Source organism: Anabrus simplex, chromosome 5 (genome assembly GCF_040414725.1).
Source record: "Anabrus simplex isolate iqAnaSimp1 chromosome 5, ASM4041472v1, whole genome shotgun sequence".
Lineage (NCBI taxonomy): Eukaryota > Metazoa > Arthropoda > Insecta > Orthoptera > Tettigoniidae > Anabrus > Anabrus simplex.
This window is the reverse complement of record NC_090269.1, coordinates 301,038,376-301,054,796: the sequence shown is the minus strand read 5'-3', so window position 1 is coordinate 301,054,796 and position 16,421 is coordinate 301,038,376. Positions and strand designations below refer to the sequence as shown.

The 16,421-nt window shown below is 39.8% G+C and overlaps 1 protein-coding gene across 2 annotated transcripts in view; it reads right to left on the bottom strand.

Moving 5' to 3' along the window:
- The window catches only part of mor (SWI/SNF- related protein mor), a 183,895-nt gene that overhangs the window by 15,722 nt on the left and 151,752 nt on the right, over positions 1–16,421 (bottom strand). Inside the window, exon 15 of one of the 2 annotated variants that reach the window (XM_067147474.2) lies at positions 14,929–15,806. In XM_067147474.2, the coding sequence (XP_067003575.2) occupies positions 14,943–15,806 (864 nt within the window). In that variant the 3' untranslated portion in view covers positions 14,929–14,942. The remainder of the gene's footprint in view (positions 1–14,928; positions 15,807–16,421) is intronic. The other variant, XM_067147475.2, reaches the window with a different exon arrangement.

The following is a 16,421-nucleotide window of genomic DNA, read 5'->3' as shown; positions in this document are numbered from 1 at the left end:
AACAGTATGTTCTTAAAATTGCCCACCACACACGAAATAGCTCGAAGTCATAAAGTGGTGAAATAGCTTAGTAATTTCCTCAGGGAACGGATACTCAATGAGAGACATGACCAAGTCAATCAGCACTTTAGTGAACAAGGACTCCACATCGAAACTCAGAGGTACATTGGGTTGAAGGGTTATGGTAGACAAATTATTGACGAAATACAGAGAGTTCCTAACGTATGATTCAGTACGTCCTATATGTGGCTGAAGCAACTTGCTTCGGTATTTAGCCAAAGCATACTTAGGAGAACCTATCGCACTAACAATTGGTCTGAGGGAACATCATCTTTTTGGATTTTAGGAAGTCTATATAATCTACGTGGCACTGCATCCCATGGAGTCAGATATTTAGCCTCCTCTTTCAAAAATGATTGCCTTAAGAGCTTCACAGTGGCATTGGACACATGAGTGGTAGGGTTATGTGAGCTCAGTCTGTAAACAGGCTCTGACATATATATACCAATATAAATAGTCCGTTATTGGACATTATAAATTTTCCAGATAAATCATTCCTGATTGCCAGCACTTCGCCCCAGTGTGCTAAGCTGGGCTCATCAGTTGGTAAATAGCACACCCACCAAGACGCCTGGCTAGTGCATACCGTGGAGGCCACTGCATAGGCTACTTGGAGCCACCGGCAGTGCCAATGCACTATGAGAGACTTTGTCTCATTACCGAAAATTGATGCCTGCCTGGCCATCAGATGATATAGATGTTGATTCTCATAGGGAACCTATACTAATTCAGGGCAAATATTTTAGGTTCCCTATGGGAATCAACATTACAAAATCAAAAATCAGGAAATTTTGATATGAAAATCAGGTGAAATCAGGAGATATTATTGGTCAAAACTGCTTATTCTACATGACTTGTGCAATACAGTGCTATGATATAACACTTATTATCTCAAAGCCTGACTGCTGCCATACGAGGCTACAAGGCTAAATATTACACTTCTCTATTACCTCACAGAAAGTATGTAAGTGAGATGATCGGTCTCTGATAAGCCTTCCAAAAATAGTATGAACATGTTCCACATGTGTGAATCGGTCATGCACTTAGATGCCATTACTTAGCAAATGCATATATTAATATATTGCATTAAGCGCCTGTGTGATTATGTGAAGCTCAATGCTAGGTGTATCAAATAACTAGCTGTTGTTCCCATGCTTCGCTACGGAATTCTCAGTTTTCCCAACTGAAGTCAACATAGGTCATTACAATGACGCTAGTACAAATCTCACGATTAAAAGTAATGCTGTCGTATCAAATATTTGATAAAATTGTCAACAGCACATTTTCTCACTTTTAACAAAAAGTACTACGGTGTCGATCTAACAGTGGAAAGTTCCAGAGCTAGAATGACCAGGCTGCACACAGCCGTGAACACTCCTGTGTCATTAATCCGGGCACATTGCTCATTCCAATCACCGCCTCAAAGTAGGGATCGAAAAGCTGGAATACTATGATGATCCAGTGTGTTACGTACCAGCAGTATCAGAAAATTTATGAACCAGAGGAATAGCATGCTAAAGAAGAGAGAGATCTAACTCCCCAGCTACTTCCTGCCAATATTCAAGCAGGCTGATATACTAGGTACGCAGCAGTAATCCCATCTATCGGAAATAAATGACAGCAGTATACACAAAGTACATCACAACAAACAATGGTCAATGTAATGTTATTGTTGATCAATTTTATGAGCTTTCTGTATTGCAGGCCTTCACATTTAGTTTTCTTCCGCCTCTGTGATATTAGGGCATCTAATGTAAAGCGAGTCCTCCTTTCTTTCATGACTCCCTCTGTTATTATTTAACTCTAAATTAAGTTCACGCCGCTCTGCGAGCATAGAGACAATTCGCTAAAAATCGAGATCGAGCTATGCACACATTCTGCCGAGTACATCGTGTTTCTTCATGTGTTAGTTACAAGAGTATTTCAACACATGGCAGTATTATCTGTCTAAGTTAAAGAATTTACAATATTATTGATGAGTGTGCATTAGAAGGTGTTGTCACTGAACGTGCTCTACAACATGGCATTTCGCGGCAAGCAAGTGCTTGATAGAAGTTATATTTTTGATATTTTATGTAATCGTAATCCGTCACATCTAAAAAACAGAAAACTTTACTAATATGTAAATATTCTTACGTATTTGCGCAGTTATGAAACGTGCGGGAACATACGGTAAACTGTAAAATGAATTCCAATCATAATGAAATGCAAGATGTTGTTTCGAATTCCTATTTGGATGTCAATATTTCCATTTGTGAATAAAAGTACAATTACATGCCTTTAATATCATCTCCGCTAACATCACCTTCCGAGCCAGTATCGTCACATAAAAATATAAAAATAAAATTTCATAAGAGCTCCCGTTATTGTTGTTTTTATTACTGTTATTATTATTATTGACCAGTTATTATTTTATATCATTTTCATTATTATGGTTGTTTTGTAATTGCAATGCACATCTTATATGATCAATCTAGGGAAAATATAACAATATTTCAGAAAACTATACTTACTTAATAATCTGTCAGACTTTTTTTTCATTTGAAAAATATGGTATAATATATAAACAATTTTAAAATCTCAACTGACAGCTGACGTGAAACAAACAACATCTATTAAAACTAGATGCTCAAACAAGCACAAAGAAAAAAGAATCATGCAAACATCTTCTACAGGTACAGAAATATAATCTTTCTCAAATCCTTAGAAATGCCCAGTCCAGAACGTTTGTTAGGGATATTCAGGCCGAGACCAGAATGGGTTAGGCGATCATTCCTTCATGACTTTTTTCTCATTCTTACAATCATCTTCACAATTTAATCACCATCACCACCAATATTATTATAGTCAGTTCGGTCAAACTGAATAAGATATAAATAACCCGACATTGTACTCTCTATAACTTTTGTTATGTAGTACTTTTCGATATGGCCAAAAAGACAGGTAATTAAAAATTAAATTTTTGGCACCTTCCCCGAAACTGCCATTTCAAACAGGGTGAATAAAATTATTTATAGCATAGACTGTAGTTCCTGACTCCCCAACTTCACATACCAATTTTCATTAAATTCTGTTCACCCATTTTCTCGTACTTTGGCGCTGATACTGATTTAGCAACAAAAAAAATAAAAAAATAAAAATGTATAAGACATAAATGATAGGAAATTTAATAACTTTAATTATGTAGTATTTATCGATAATCCAACAATAACAAATATTTGAGAATTAAATGTTCGGCCTTCCCCTAAACTACCATTTCACTCAGTGTGAATACAATTATTTATGGCCTAGATTGTAGCGACTTATTCCCCGACTCTATGTACCGATTTTCTTTAAATTCTCTTCAGCCTTTTTCTCGTGATGGGCGTACATACATACATACATACAGACAGCAATTACGGAAAATTAAAACGTGCATTTATCCTTGTTACTGTGGTTACGACTGGTACAGAAATATCATTCTTTTTCAATGTACAGACACTTTTATTTTATTCATACTGAGATAAATTAAAATTAGTCAGAATTGTCTCCAAATGGCTCCTAGAATCTCTAGAAAAGTAACTAGTCGTTATCATTGAAATTCTGCCACTAAATTACTAAAAAAGACTCCAAATCTAGTGACTACGCTCTATAATATACTAAAATGATGTGAATGAACACGAATATAGCATGCAAGAACGAGAGATTGACAATTGATATACGCGTCGTGATACACAGGTTTCAATAATCATCGCACATTCGCGCACATTTCTTGCATTAATAAATGTTGATATTTCATTTGAAAGCGGGCAATGAGCTAAGAACTTCTGGCCACTGGCGTATAAAAAGCTGAAATGGTGGGATTTGAAAACAAATGTTTGAAGTTCACCAAAAAATAAGCTAAAATCGGAAGAAATAATAGAATAATCAGGAGGCAGGAAAAACTGTCGAAAATCGGGAGTCTTCTGCCTAAATTGGGAAAGTTGGTAGGTATGTTATTCATATACTCATTAGTGTCCATTATCACCGTCGCATTACCTGTATCAGCTGAGAGAATGGTCAGCTCAGGGTCATCTTTAAGTTCCTTCAGAGCCTTACACATTTCTGTTGTACTTCCTCAGCTTCATCCGTAAGTAGTTTGTGGATGGTTGACTCAACAGAAGAAGAGGCAAGAGGAGAGCTCCGAAGAAACTTAAAGATGACCCTGAACTGACCATTCTCTCAGCTGATACAGGTAATGCGACGGTGGTAATGGACAGTGATGAGTATAAGAATAAGATCTTGGCTATATTGTCAGAGCCTGTTTACAGGCTGAGTTCATGTGACCCTACCACTCGTGTGTCCGCGATGCCACTGTGAAGCTCTTAAGGCTATCCTCAATTTCGAAAGAGGAGTTATGACTCCAAGGAACGCAGTGCCACCCAGATTATATGGACTTGCTAAAATTCATAAAGAAGACATTCCACTCAGACCAATTGTTAGTGTGATAAGTTCGCCTCCATACACTTTCGCTAAATACCTAAGCAAGTTGCTTCAGCCACATATAGGACGTACTGCATCATACGTTAGGTACTCTCTGTACTTTGTCAATAAGTTGTCAACCATAACCCTTCAGCACAATGCACATCTGGTGAGCTCCAATGTGGAGTCCTTGTTCACTAAAGGCCGATTGACTTGGACAAGTCTCTCATTAAGCATCCGTTCCCTGCGGACATTACTAAGCTATTTTACCATGGCATGACTTTGAGCTATTTCTTGTGGGATGGGCAATTTTATGAACAGACGAAAGGGATGGCTATGGGAAGTCCACTCTCGCCAGCAGTGGCTAATTTCTGTATGGAGCATTTTGGGAAGGAGGCTATTGCTTCAGTGCCCATCAAACCTATGATCCGGTGGAGGTATGCTGATGAGACATTTGTGGTATGGACAGAAGGTCCTGAGAAACTTAATGTACTTTTAAACCAGTTAAATCAGCAACATCCTTCAATTAGATTTACTACGGAGATGGAGTCGGCCAGATGTCTTCCTTTCTTGGGTGTTCTAGTAAGAAAGAAACCGGATGGCTCCTTAGGACATCCCATCTATCGTAAGCCTACTCACACAAATCACTACCTCCATGCAGATTCTCACTACCATCCAGCAGGGCATTCTCAAGACACTCACCATGAGAGTGACATGAATTTGTGAGCCATCACATTTCCTAGAGGAGATGGACACAATCAAAGCTATATCCAAGGGTAATGGTTACAACGATGTACAGATTCATAGAGCTCTGCATCCCAGGAGGACAACTAAACAAAGTTCACAAAAAGAAAAGGTGAAGGGAACTGTCTACCTGCCTTACATCCACCATACCACAGAGCGAATTGCCAAGGTCCTCCGCAAGCACAATATAAACACCGTGTTTGGCACAGTCACTAAAACTGCTCACAGGTTAGGTAAAAGCAAGGACAAATTATTCCCACTAGCAGACCCTGGGGTGTACAAAATTCCCTGTACTTGCGGCAAGGTATACATTGGCAAAACAAGCTGGTCCATTGGGACTTGCATCAAGGAACACCAAAGAAATATGAACGCAGATCAAATATAAACGGGAATTATTTTTTAAAATTTACTGCATTAAACAAAAAACAAAAAACAAAAAAAAAAAAAAACATCATATATAGAGATCACTTCTTCTACGTAGTGTTCTGCCTTCGATACACATTTTCTTCAACAGAGTGGTAAGTTTCTGATGCCGTCCTGATAGAAAGAAGAGGGACGTGTGCTGAGCCAGTTCTGCACGAACTCTTCTGCGCTTGCATCATCAATGAACCGCTGTCCTCCTAGATCTTGTTTGAGTTGTACAAACAAATGGTAGTCACAGGGCGATAAATCTGGACTGTACGGAGGGTGTTCCAGAGGTGTCCAGTGAATTTCCTCCAGTCTTTCCTGCATTAGAGCGCCAGTATGCAGCCTTACATTGTCATGGAGAGGGATGACATTTCGGATTGGTTGCTGGCATCACTTGTTGCAATACGCAGCTTTTGCTGCATCCAAACAGCGACAGTAATAGACTGCATTAATCGTCCTTCATTCGTGAAGAAAATCTACCAGCAAAACGCCCATGGAATACCGAAAATGGTTAAAAGCACCTTTCCAGCAGATGGGCATGTTTTGGCCTTGACCGGACCTACTTCGTCTCTTTGCTGCCACTCCACGCTTGCTTGCTTTGACTCTGGGGTGTAACAATGCACCCAAGTTTCACCACAAGTCACAATACGATGCAAGAAATCCTCTCCTTCTTCCTCATAGCGCCGCAGAAGTCTCTGAAAAACTTCCTGGCGTAAACTTTTTTTGGTTCCTGGTTGAGGAGACGAGGAACCCGCCTGGCAGACAATTTTCTGAAATGGAGTTCATCTCGGATGATGGTTTGACAACTTACGTAACTTATTCCTATGGCTAAAACAATGTGAGAAATTTTTATTCACCAAGCTTTACCAATAACGTCACGAATGGCAACAATGTTATATGCAGTGATGCTTGTCTGCGGTTCTCTTTCATAAGATTCGTTTTCCACAGCTTCTCTTGCTGCCACAAATTTTTTAGCCCACTCATACTCGAGTCTGCAAAAGAGTTTCTTCCTCAAATTGTGCGCGAAGCTGTTTCAAAAGTTCAGAAGGTTTGGTGCCCTCTTTTGCGAGAAATTTGATAATGATTTATTGCGCAACAGATGTGTGCACCTCTTGCTCACTCATAGCGTACTGAAGCAGCCCAGCTCTCGGTCGTTCACACGCGCAAACCCCTTCTCCAGACACCCCCTCCAATATCCTGGCAAAGCTGCGCCTCAGAATTATTACTAACAGCAGTGGTACATTCAAATTCCTGTTTATATTCGATCCGCCTTCGTATCTGTCTCAACCAGCCAGACAAGTCAGCAATAGCTGAGCACACCCTATCATCGGGTCATGATGTCATGTTCCAAGATGTTCGAGCTCTTACACACACCAAACACTACAGGTCTAGGATTATACAGAAAGCTGCGGAAATACATAAAAATCCTAACAATTTCAACATGGACACTGGCTATCAATTAAGTAATACAGTAGAACCTTGCTAATTCGAAATCGGTTAATTCAAAATTCCGCCTAATTCGAAGAAGCTCTCGTTCCCGCAAACATGAGATACAGTTTTGCATGTTATTTAAATTGTTTAATTTGAAATACGGATAATTTGTAATTCGAAGTACAATGTCGGCCCCATTACCGAAATTCAGACTTTTAATTCGAAACTGCCTTTATATTTTAAAACAAAAGTATGTTACAGAGTAATTTCGACTAGAAATTTATCCGCGTCATAATAGAACGCGTTCTGGAATGTGGAGGGGTAGCTTTCCGCACTTACACTCACTTAGATGGGTCTACAGCGCGCTTCACGATTGCTAAGTTGAATGAAATCGGAATTCTTTTGTATTCAACCTTTTAAGGAACGCTATAATATCACGCAACAGGCAGTGTGCGGAAAAACAGAATCCGCGAACACTGGCGATGCCGACAGTTGACGAAAAAACGTGGCTCATATAATACATTCGTAGGCACCGAACAATATTGTCATTGCCGATGAAACTGCATTGCTTTATTTTAATGCGAGCCCAAACGGTCTTGTGGTTTTAAAGGAGAAAATGCCAGTCGGGGAATCGTACATGGGTGGAGGATGGGGGACATTGTAGTGCATTGCAATGCACATGGTAGTGAGAAACTTTATCCCCTCGTCATAGGAAAGTTCGATAAGCCACAATGTTTTAAGGACGTCGGGCACTTTCCATGTCAGTACAGAGCATTTAAAAATGCAAACAGTACAGAAATCCAAAAAATAATGCATTTGCACAGGGGAACCAGCATAATTTATCCTCGTTTTTGAATTGTGTGATATTTTTCTTTCGTTGCGTAAGGTTATGTTTGTCAGTGATTTATCCAAGTGCATTATTTGAACATTGTAAATGCACCTTGTTGGATACATTTCGAAAATAGTTTTTTCCATGGCATTTGAAAGGTTTAAACTGTGAATCAAACTGCTTGCATGTATTAATGGGTCTTAGAATACTTTGTGACGCAGCAAGTGTTTACATTTCTGAAGTACGAGAGAAGTGCCATGGCGGGAAAAATGTATACAAGAATAGACTCGTAGGAAAGTTCGATTTTAAGGGCATCGGGTACTTTCTGTGTAAATACAAGGCATCTGAAATGTAGACAGTATAGTAACCCAATGAATAAAGCACTTGCACATGGGAGCCAGCATAGATTTTTCCTCGTCTTTGAATCATGCTTTTTTTTTTTTTTTTTTCTTTCATTGCGTGAGGTTATGTTTGCCAGCGAGATATCCAAGTGCATTATTTGAATACTGTAAATGCACCTTCTTGGATACATTTTGGAAATAGTTCTTTTTTCATGGCATTTGAAAGGTATAAACTGTGAATCAAGGTTAACTGCATGCAGTAACGGGCCTTAGAATATTTTGTAATGCGGCAAGGGTTGGTACTTCTGAATTGCAAATTGGCGGTTAATTCGAAATCACGTAATTCGAAGTCCGATTTTTGAGTCCCAATGACTTTGAATTAACGAGGTTTTACTGTACGTGGTTGCCAGCCATTAAGGATTTATGTAGGTAATTCTCTTCCCTGTCCTTTCTATATTATTTTGTTTTGGTGTTTTCCAAATTCATATATTCGTCATCACCAGTTGGTTCATTCCAAGCTAAGGGAGGGTGGGGCAATTGGCTTCACATCTCACTGACAAAGATAGGTCCTAAGGTGACTATGGGATAGGAAAGACCTAGGAGTGGGAAGAAAGCAGCCGTGGCTTAATTAAGGTACAGCCCCAGTATTTGGCTGGTGTGAAAATGGAAAACAATGGAAAACCATCTTCATAGCTGCCAACAGTGGGGGTCGAACCCACTATCTCCTGGATGCAAGCTCACAGCTGCGCGGCCCTAATCGCATGGACAATTCGCCCGGTTCCAAGCTATGTGTCGTGTCTCTTGTCATATATTCATAACATGTGTATACCGGTTATGCACCCTCTCCCCCTCACACAGTCTCATCTTTATCTTCCTCTGGCTTTCTCCACATACTTTCTTTCCATTCTTCAGCTCTTTTCTATTCTAGCCTGTTATCTTTCGTTGCATTTTATTTTATTAGTTTCTATTTATTTCTTCTACCATATTCTTCCATGATATCCTCTGATACTTCTCATGCACACACGGTGTGACAGAACATCTTAATTGAAGCTTAATGTTGTCGTCACCCGCTTGGGAGCACAGCGAGCCACCTGGTGACGAATGAGCGCACTACTACAGGTCCAGAGGTAAAGCATTCGTAAATTCAAACCCTCATTATTGTAGAAGACTTCCTCGTGAACAGTCACGCATTCGTAAATTCAAACCCTCATTATTGAAGAAGACTTCCTCGTGAACAGTCAAGCATTCGTAAATTCAAACCCTCATTATTGAAGAAGACTTCCTCGTGAACAGTCAAGATTTTCTGAAGAAGCGAAGATAAGTTCTCTGCGAAACGCAGAGTTTCACCTTGTTTTCATGACATGGCATAAGCCAAAAAGTGCATACCATATCCACAAATATGGGTTGTGAAAGCATCAATGTTAACAAACAGCAAATGTGTTTATGTATCTTGTGATACGATAAGATGGTGTTGATAAGTGCATCAGTTTTTTACTATGTTCCAAAAGAGTGATCGGACACACTTTGACATTACAAGAAGGGAGGTGAACATGAGGAGAATATTCGATGAAGTGGGCAGAAAGCATGAAAATTACAATGCTTTTTGAGTTTCAGCCAACCAAGTTCATCATAGAAAAACGTACAAAGGTTATAGTAACGTTGGTCACATATATAGCACAGGCTTTTTGTGTGTGTTGTAGTTTGTCATTAAGAGTAGCAGTCAGGTCACTGTACACGGTGTCAGAGTAGTCAAAATGAGATAATACCAGACTGTAAACGAGGCATTTCTTAAATACTCAAGGAAATGTGGTGTGGATCTTCTAAACAAGTTAAGTGACGCAAATACTTTTCTGGAAACGTTGATAATCTTCTGTTTCCATGACAGATGTTCATCTATGATATTGACTGGTTTGATGAAATCAACTGGTGAATTTTGTACATAGAGTTTTAGTAAAGTGAAGTTGTTTATGATTTTTGAACACAGTTGTGGGTGAGGGTTTGAAATTTAGTTTAAATCCAGGCCTGAACAAGATGTTGGAATTCAAGAGGATACATTGGGATTAATTTACCAAGGGAGACATTCAATAAATTATCAAATTCTTTGCAATTATTTTAGAAAACACTAGGTAAACAACTGATTGGAAATCCGCCACCTGGGCGACTGCTCTAAATGCAGATCAGTGGTGATTGATTGAAGCTATCATTTTTATTGCGTTATAATTCTTTAGCAACATATTAAATAATATATAAACATCTCTGAAGCAAACATCCGTAAGTGGCATAAAATTAAAGAGAAGTTGAAGAATGCCAATTCATCACGCAAATCTTTCAGTAGTCATAACAAAGAAAGGTTTCATGATTGGAGTAGTAAGTTATTAAGTACATGCAGGAGAAACAATATGAAGGCTTCCTCATCACATGGGAGATTACACGAATGAAGACGCAGGCAGCAAAACCTTCAAAGCAAGTACAGGTTGGAGCATGAGAATAATGAAGACAGCAGGGCTTTTTGTGGTATAGAACAAAATAAGCACAGAGTCTTCCTGCACCATATGCTGGAAAACGTTTTGCATTTCAATGTCATCTCATAAGAGAACACAATTTTCTCCGTCAGATCTTTACTGTCAGTCAGATGTCCATCTGTTTTGACATGCCGTGCAATCTGACAGTTGACGCAAAGGGCGCGAAAAGTGTCCTAATTAAAACCACTGCCAATGAGAAGGCAAGAATTACAGTCATTCTGTGTGCCCCAGCCAATTGCCAGAACCTACCTCCTTACATGATACTGCGAAGAAAAACCATGCCAAATGAGAAGATGCCCGCTGGCCTTGTCTTCAGATGCTCAAGAAGTAAAAGACCTGATCTCAAAACTCAACTCAGACTTTGTTATAATTCCTGCTGGCATAACATCACAAATGCAGGTTGGATATTGTTATGAACAAGCCCTTCAAGGATAATCCACGGCAGTTCTATAATGACTGGCTTCTTCGATAAGACCATGCTCTCACTCCAGGTGAGAAACTGAAGCTGTCCATAACCATCCTGGGGGAATGCTTCCTTACACCAAGTGAGTTGGTGTGCGGTTAGGAGCGCACAGCCCTGAACTTGCGTTCGAGAGATAGTGGAATAGAACCCCACCATGGGCAGCCCTGAAGATGGCTTTCCGTTGTTACCATAGTTGCCACCTATCTGTGTTAGTGCAACAAAAGCAACTTGTAATAAAAACAGTTTAAAAAAATTGTATCCTTACAGCTTGTAGGGATCTCCAGTGAATCTACGTATTGTTAATGGGTTCAAAAACTGCTGCATATATAGTACAATCTCATGGATGGGTCTGTAGATGACATATTGGAAGGAAGAGGACCCAGATGAAGAAAGCAGCAGCAATAGTGAAGACAGTGGTGGTGATGGTAGTGATGAAGATAGTGTTGGCATGGAACAGCTTTGGTAAGAGAATCAAGACATTTCTTAGGAAATTTCTTCAAAATAGGGGGTCATCTAACGATCAGTGTCAACTTATATTTGGAACGTATACACCATTGGTTTACAATAGTTTTTCATATTCTTAGGTAAAATAACATCTGTTCAATTACAGTGTAATACTGTTAGCTTATTTTTGATGGGACTATAAAATGTAAACGTCATTTGTGGGAAAAGAGTAAAATTCATACTTTAATGTGTGTTTATAGGCTGGATGGCCAAGATTCAAATTCTGATTGATCTCAGATAGGAATCTGCACCTGAAAAATCATAGAGCATAAGAAGGGGCAGCATCCAGCCTTCAATCCCTGGTCAAAATCCAAAAGCTACCCCACAAAAACATGGCTAAGCTGAAGAAAGTTAACATTATAGGTTTCACATCCCACTAGCTACTTTCACAGTTTATGGAGACACCGAGGTACTTGATATTTTCTCCTGTTCAGACAACCAGACTGATCCGAGATAAACCCAACAACTTGAACTCTATTATGTTAACATACGAGTCACTCAGGCCAGCAGAAAATTTATAAGTAGTTAGTAAGTGTGTTTTGAATTCTTTTAACACACTTGTAGGAATTTCATTGCTGCTGACGGAGCTCAGAGAATCTACAGGCACGTTTTCACTATAGCTAAAAAATAATAGCTGCCATTTCAGCGGGCTGTGACTTCACTAGGATACTGCTGAATGCTTATTCAAGCATAAAATGTACTAGTTATGAGCATAAGTCGAGAGCTCTTCTTTCAAGGCATTGATAACACAGCCACGTTCCTACATAACTCGGGGCTGGGTCATCGTTGACTCTCAGTTGTGAAATGGGTGGGCAAGTACACACGGTACATGCAGACAGGAAGTGTGTGTGTTTGAGAGGCAGGCTTGTTTTGTGTAATTCTTGTGAATATTTAGCATGTCTCATTCAAGTGTACGAAAATTCGACAACGAATCCACAACGAATATTCTTATGGAAGACACGAGTTCTGAAAATGAGGATGAGCATAACAATTACACACTAAGTAAACATGATTCTGGCACTTCAGGCAAGTAAATGTAGATAATGAGCTAATTTCAAATTGGTGTGAAGTGTAACGTAGTTTCATACCACTTTCTGAAGTGGGTTCTGTAATACTGTTTTATACTGCTTCCTAAAAATATGGGTGTTTCTGTGTACAGATGACCTGCAGCACCTCGATGCAAACCCGTCGTCAAACAACGAACAGTGCGAAAGCAAATTCCTGGTTGTAAACAAGGATACCAGTGCCAATTGGCCAATTAGGTTAGAATCTGTATTTGTGTGTTTCAGTAGCTGTGTCCACAATATTAGACAGATTTTGAAATATTAACCAAACTGGCATCAGATTTTTTTTTTTTCGTTTGTAAAACTTACTATTTTCATAAATTTTTATTTTAAAAATGCTGCACTATTATGATAATTAAAACTCATTTTTGTGTAGAAGAAAGTGTGATCTTTCTAAATATTCCACAAGTTGTTATAATCGTGGCTTACCCCAGCATTGAAAAATTTCAAAAACAATAAAAATCCTGCCATTTCTGGAGGGTAGAACATTCAAATATGGCTGTCTCCAATGTGTTAAACTGTGTCAAAATATTAACCCTAATGCAACTGTGAACAAAAATGTACAGTTAAAATTATACAGGAAATGATATACGAGGGGCATACTATATTGTTTTACACTTTATTTTTTTGTACGTCCGGGTATGGTTCGCATTTCACTTTTGAAGGTGGTGACGTGTAACTAGTGTCTTGTTCCACCCTTTGGTAACAGCACACGCACAAGGACCAATGAATGCACTCGTCATAGCCATTTCATAACAACACTGTCAGCGTACATCATGGAAAGAAACTGTCAGGGACTGCTCTATACGACTTGGTTCCTATGGAAAGAAGAAATTCACTGGCGCTTGGTGGCAGTCTGTGAAGAACATGCGCCATCATGGAAAACAGTTTACAACTGAGTGGAAGGTTGGAAAACAGAACGCACATTAGTGGACAAGGGAACCAGTTCTGGAATGAATGTGACAGTGTCAATACCAACCAACATTGCCCGAGTCAAACAGACCATCAAGGAAACAAATGCATCACATTTACGGAAACGGAGGCAGCCACGGGAATGAGCCGAAACTCCCAGCAGTGGATCGTGCACAGCTACTTACGGTTGGCGAAGGTGTCATCCACGTGGGTGCCTAGTCTGTAGACAAAAAGCAGAGGCCGGTGGACGTGTGCAGAGAACTTTTGCAATGATATGATCAAGATCCAGCTGACTTCATGGCTAGGCTTGCCTGGTGGTAAGGCATGGCTCCATTACCTTGAACCATAAATGAAACAACAATCGATGCAATGGAAGTGTAGGGGCAGTCCACTGCCAAAGAAATGTCGAACAGTGCCATCAGTTGACAAGCGAATGTCAACAGTGTTCTGGGACACAAAGGGCATCATCCTCATTGACTGGCTGGAATATGGGACCACGATTAACAGTGCAGCATATGTGGCAACCCTTAAGTGCTTAAGTCGTGTCATTCAAACTAAGCGGCCAGGAAAATGAGCAAAAGGTGTGCTTCTGCAACATGACAATGCCCAGCCCCACACTAGCCGAGAGACCTCCGCTGCCACTGATCAAATGGGATTCGCGGTGCTGCCACATCACCACACTCTCGTGACTTGGCTCCAAGTTCAGGAACATGAAGAAAACTCTGTGTGGTCGCTGTTTTGCAGAACTGGACACAGCTGTCAAGGCATGGGTATGCAGCACTCTGAAAGAATGGTTTCAGGAAGGTCTGGAGAGACTAACACATCAATGGCAAAAGTGCATACAGTAACAAGGAGATTATGTTGAGAAGGTGGATGTAACAATTGATGTGGAATGTACTTCATTTGGATAAGGAAAAAAAAAAAGTGTAAAACCATACAGTACGCCCTATGAAATTTATAATTGATGAGCATATGAAGAGGATACCAACAAATTGCACTACAACATGTGTTATCTTTTTTTTCTTAATGCTAAGATGAATAATACATCATGGTTCCTTGGAATGATCTGTCACTAATGAAGATAAGATCATGATAGTGAAAAGAAATCCTATTTAGTGTAAAAAGTGGGTCAAGAAAGAAGTGAAGAAGTCTTAAAGCAACTGTGAAAAAACATACATTTAACAAAATATACAATGAACATATACGGTACCTTACAAAGACACTTTATGCAGGCTGCTGCGGTGAAGGTTGTGGGGGACCTGGTGAAGGCGAACTTGCTGCTGTTGGGTGCAGGGGTGGAACAGATGAGGCTGCCCCTGCTGAGGAGGGCACCGCCTGCGGTGAGGGAGGTGTCGGAGTAGTGCTAGGAGTCATGGGCCCAGTAGCCTGATCTCCAGACGACGCAGTAGCTGGTGTTGATGGCACAGGGCTAGAGATGGAGCCCTGCTGTGAACCAGGCTGCCCACCTCCTCCTCCCCAAGTCCCAGACCCTTGTTCAGCAGCAAACCTCTGCTGTGCTTGTTGGCGAGCTCTGAACTCAGCAGCCTTCAATTGTTCTAAGTGGAACTGCTGTCTCTCAGTAATCAGCTGCTGGCGTTGGTATTCCAGACCTTCACGTTCACGTTCCATTGTAGTTTCTAATTCTTCAAAATGTCTGAGTTTTATCTCCAATTTTTTCATCTGGGTTTCCACTAAAAGGGCAACAAGAGATTTGATTTTCCTTTCCTCAACAGCCGCAAGATGTTTTGCCTTGACTGCTGCAGCAGCTAGAGCTGCAGCTGCAGCCGACTGTAATTGAGCATCTTTGACCAAACGCTCCTGATCAGTTTCAGTAGATACTGGTTCTTCCTCCTTGTTCTCCTCTTTCACTTCAGCCTTCTCACTTGTCTTGCCTTCCTCAGTAGTCTCCTTCTGTTCCTTCTCTTCTGACTCCTTCTTGTCCACTTCCATAGGCTCTTGTTTTTCAGCTTCTTTTTTGGAAGTTCCTTCACTTTCTGCTGACTTTTCTTCTCCTTCTTTTTCTCCCTCTTTCTTCTCTTTGTCACCTGGTTCCTCTTCCTTTTCTGGCACAGTACCAGCAATTCCACTCTAGAAAAAAAAAAAAACAATTTCCATATAATTCTAGACAATGTATATGCTTTGATACAATATAAAAGTACACTGATTTAATTATTCTTTATGGTATGATTATATTTTTTATACTATAGTTTGTAACATATAGGTTTAGAAGGCATCATTCTTTCCAGTAGATGAAAAAACAAGTTTTTAAATAGTAGTTTTAAACCATTCTAAATGATACTTTTATCCAGTTTTCTTCACCTGATGAAATAATCATTAAAGTGACTAGGTTTTAATCTATTCATAATCTTGACACGTCCACTCATATTTACAACAGACTGCAAAACTAAATCAAAAAACCTCAATGAAAAGGATGTTTTAAAAGTTACCATTGTTAAACAATAAATTAATTGCTTTAACACATTAGTTACAGGCTGTTCCATACAAAATGTAAGAAAACTTTGGGAAAACCCTCCTGATGGATGCAACAGCACAACTCATAAAAATGAATGAACAATGACATAATTTAGCTTTTTTTTTTTTTTGCTTAACTTCGCACCGACACAGATAGGTCTTATGGCGACGATGGGGTAGGAAAGGTCTAGGAAGTGGAAGGAAGCGGCCGTGGCCTTAATTAAGGTACAG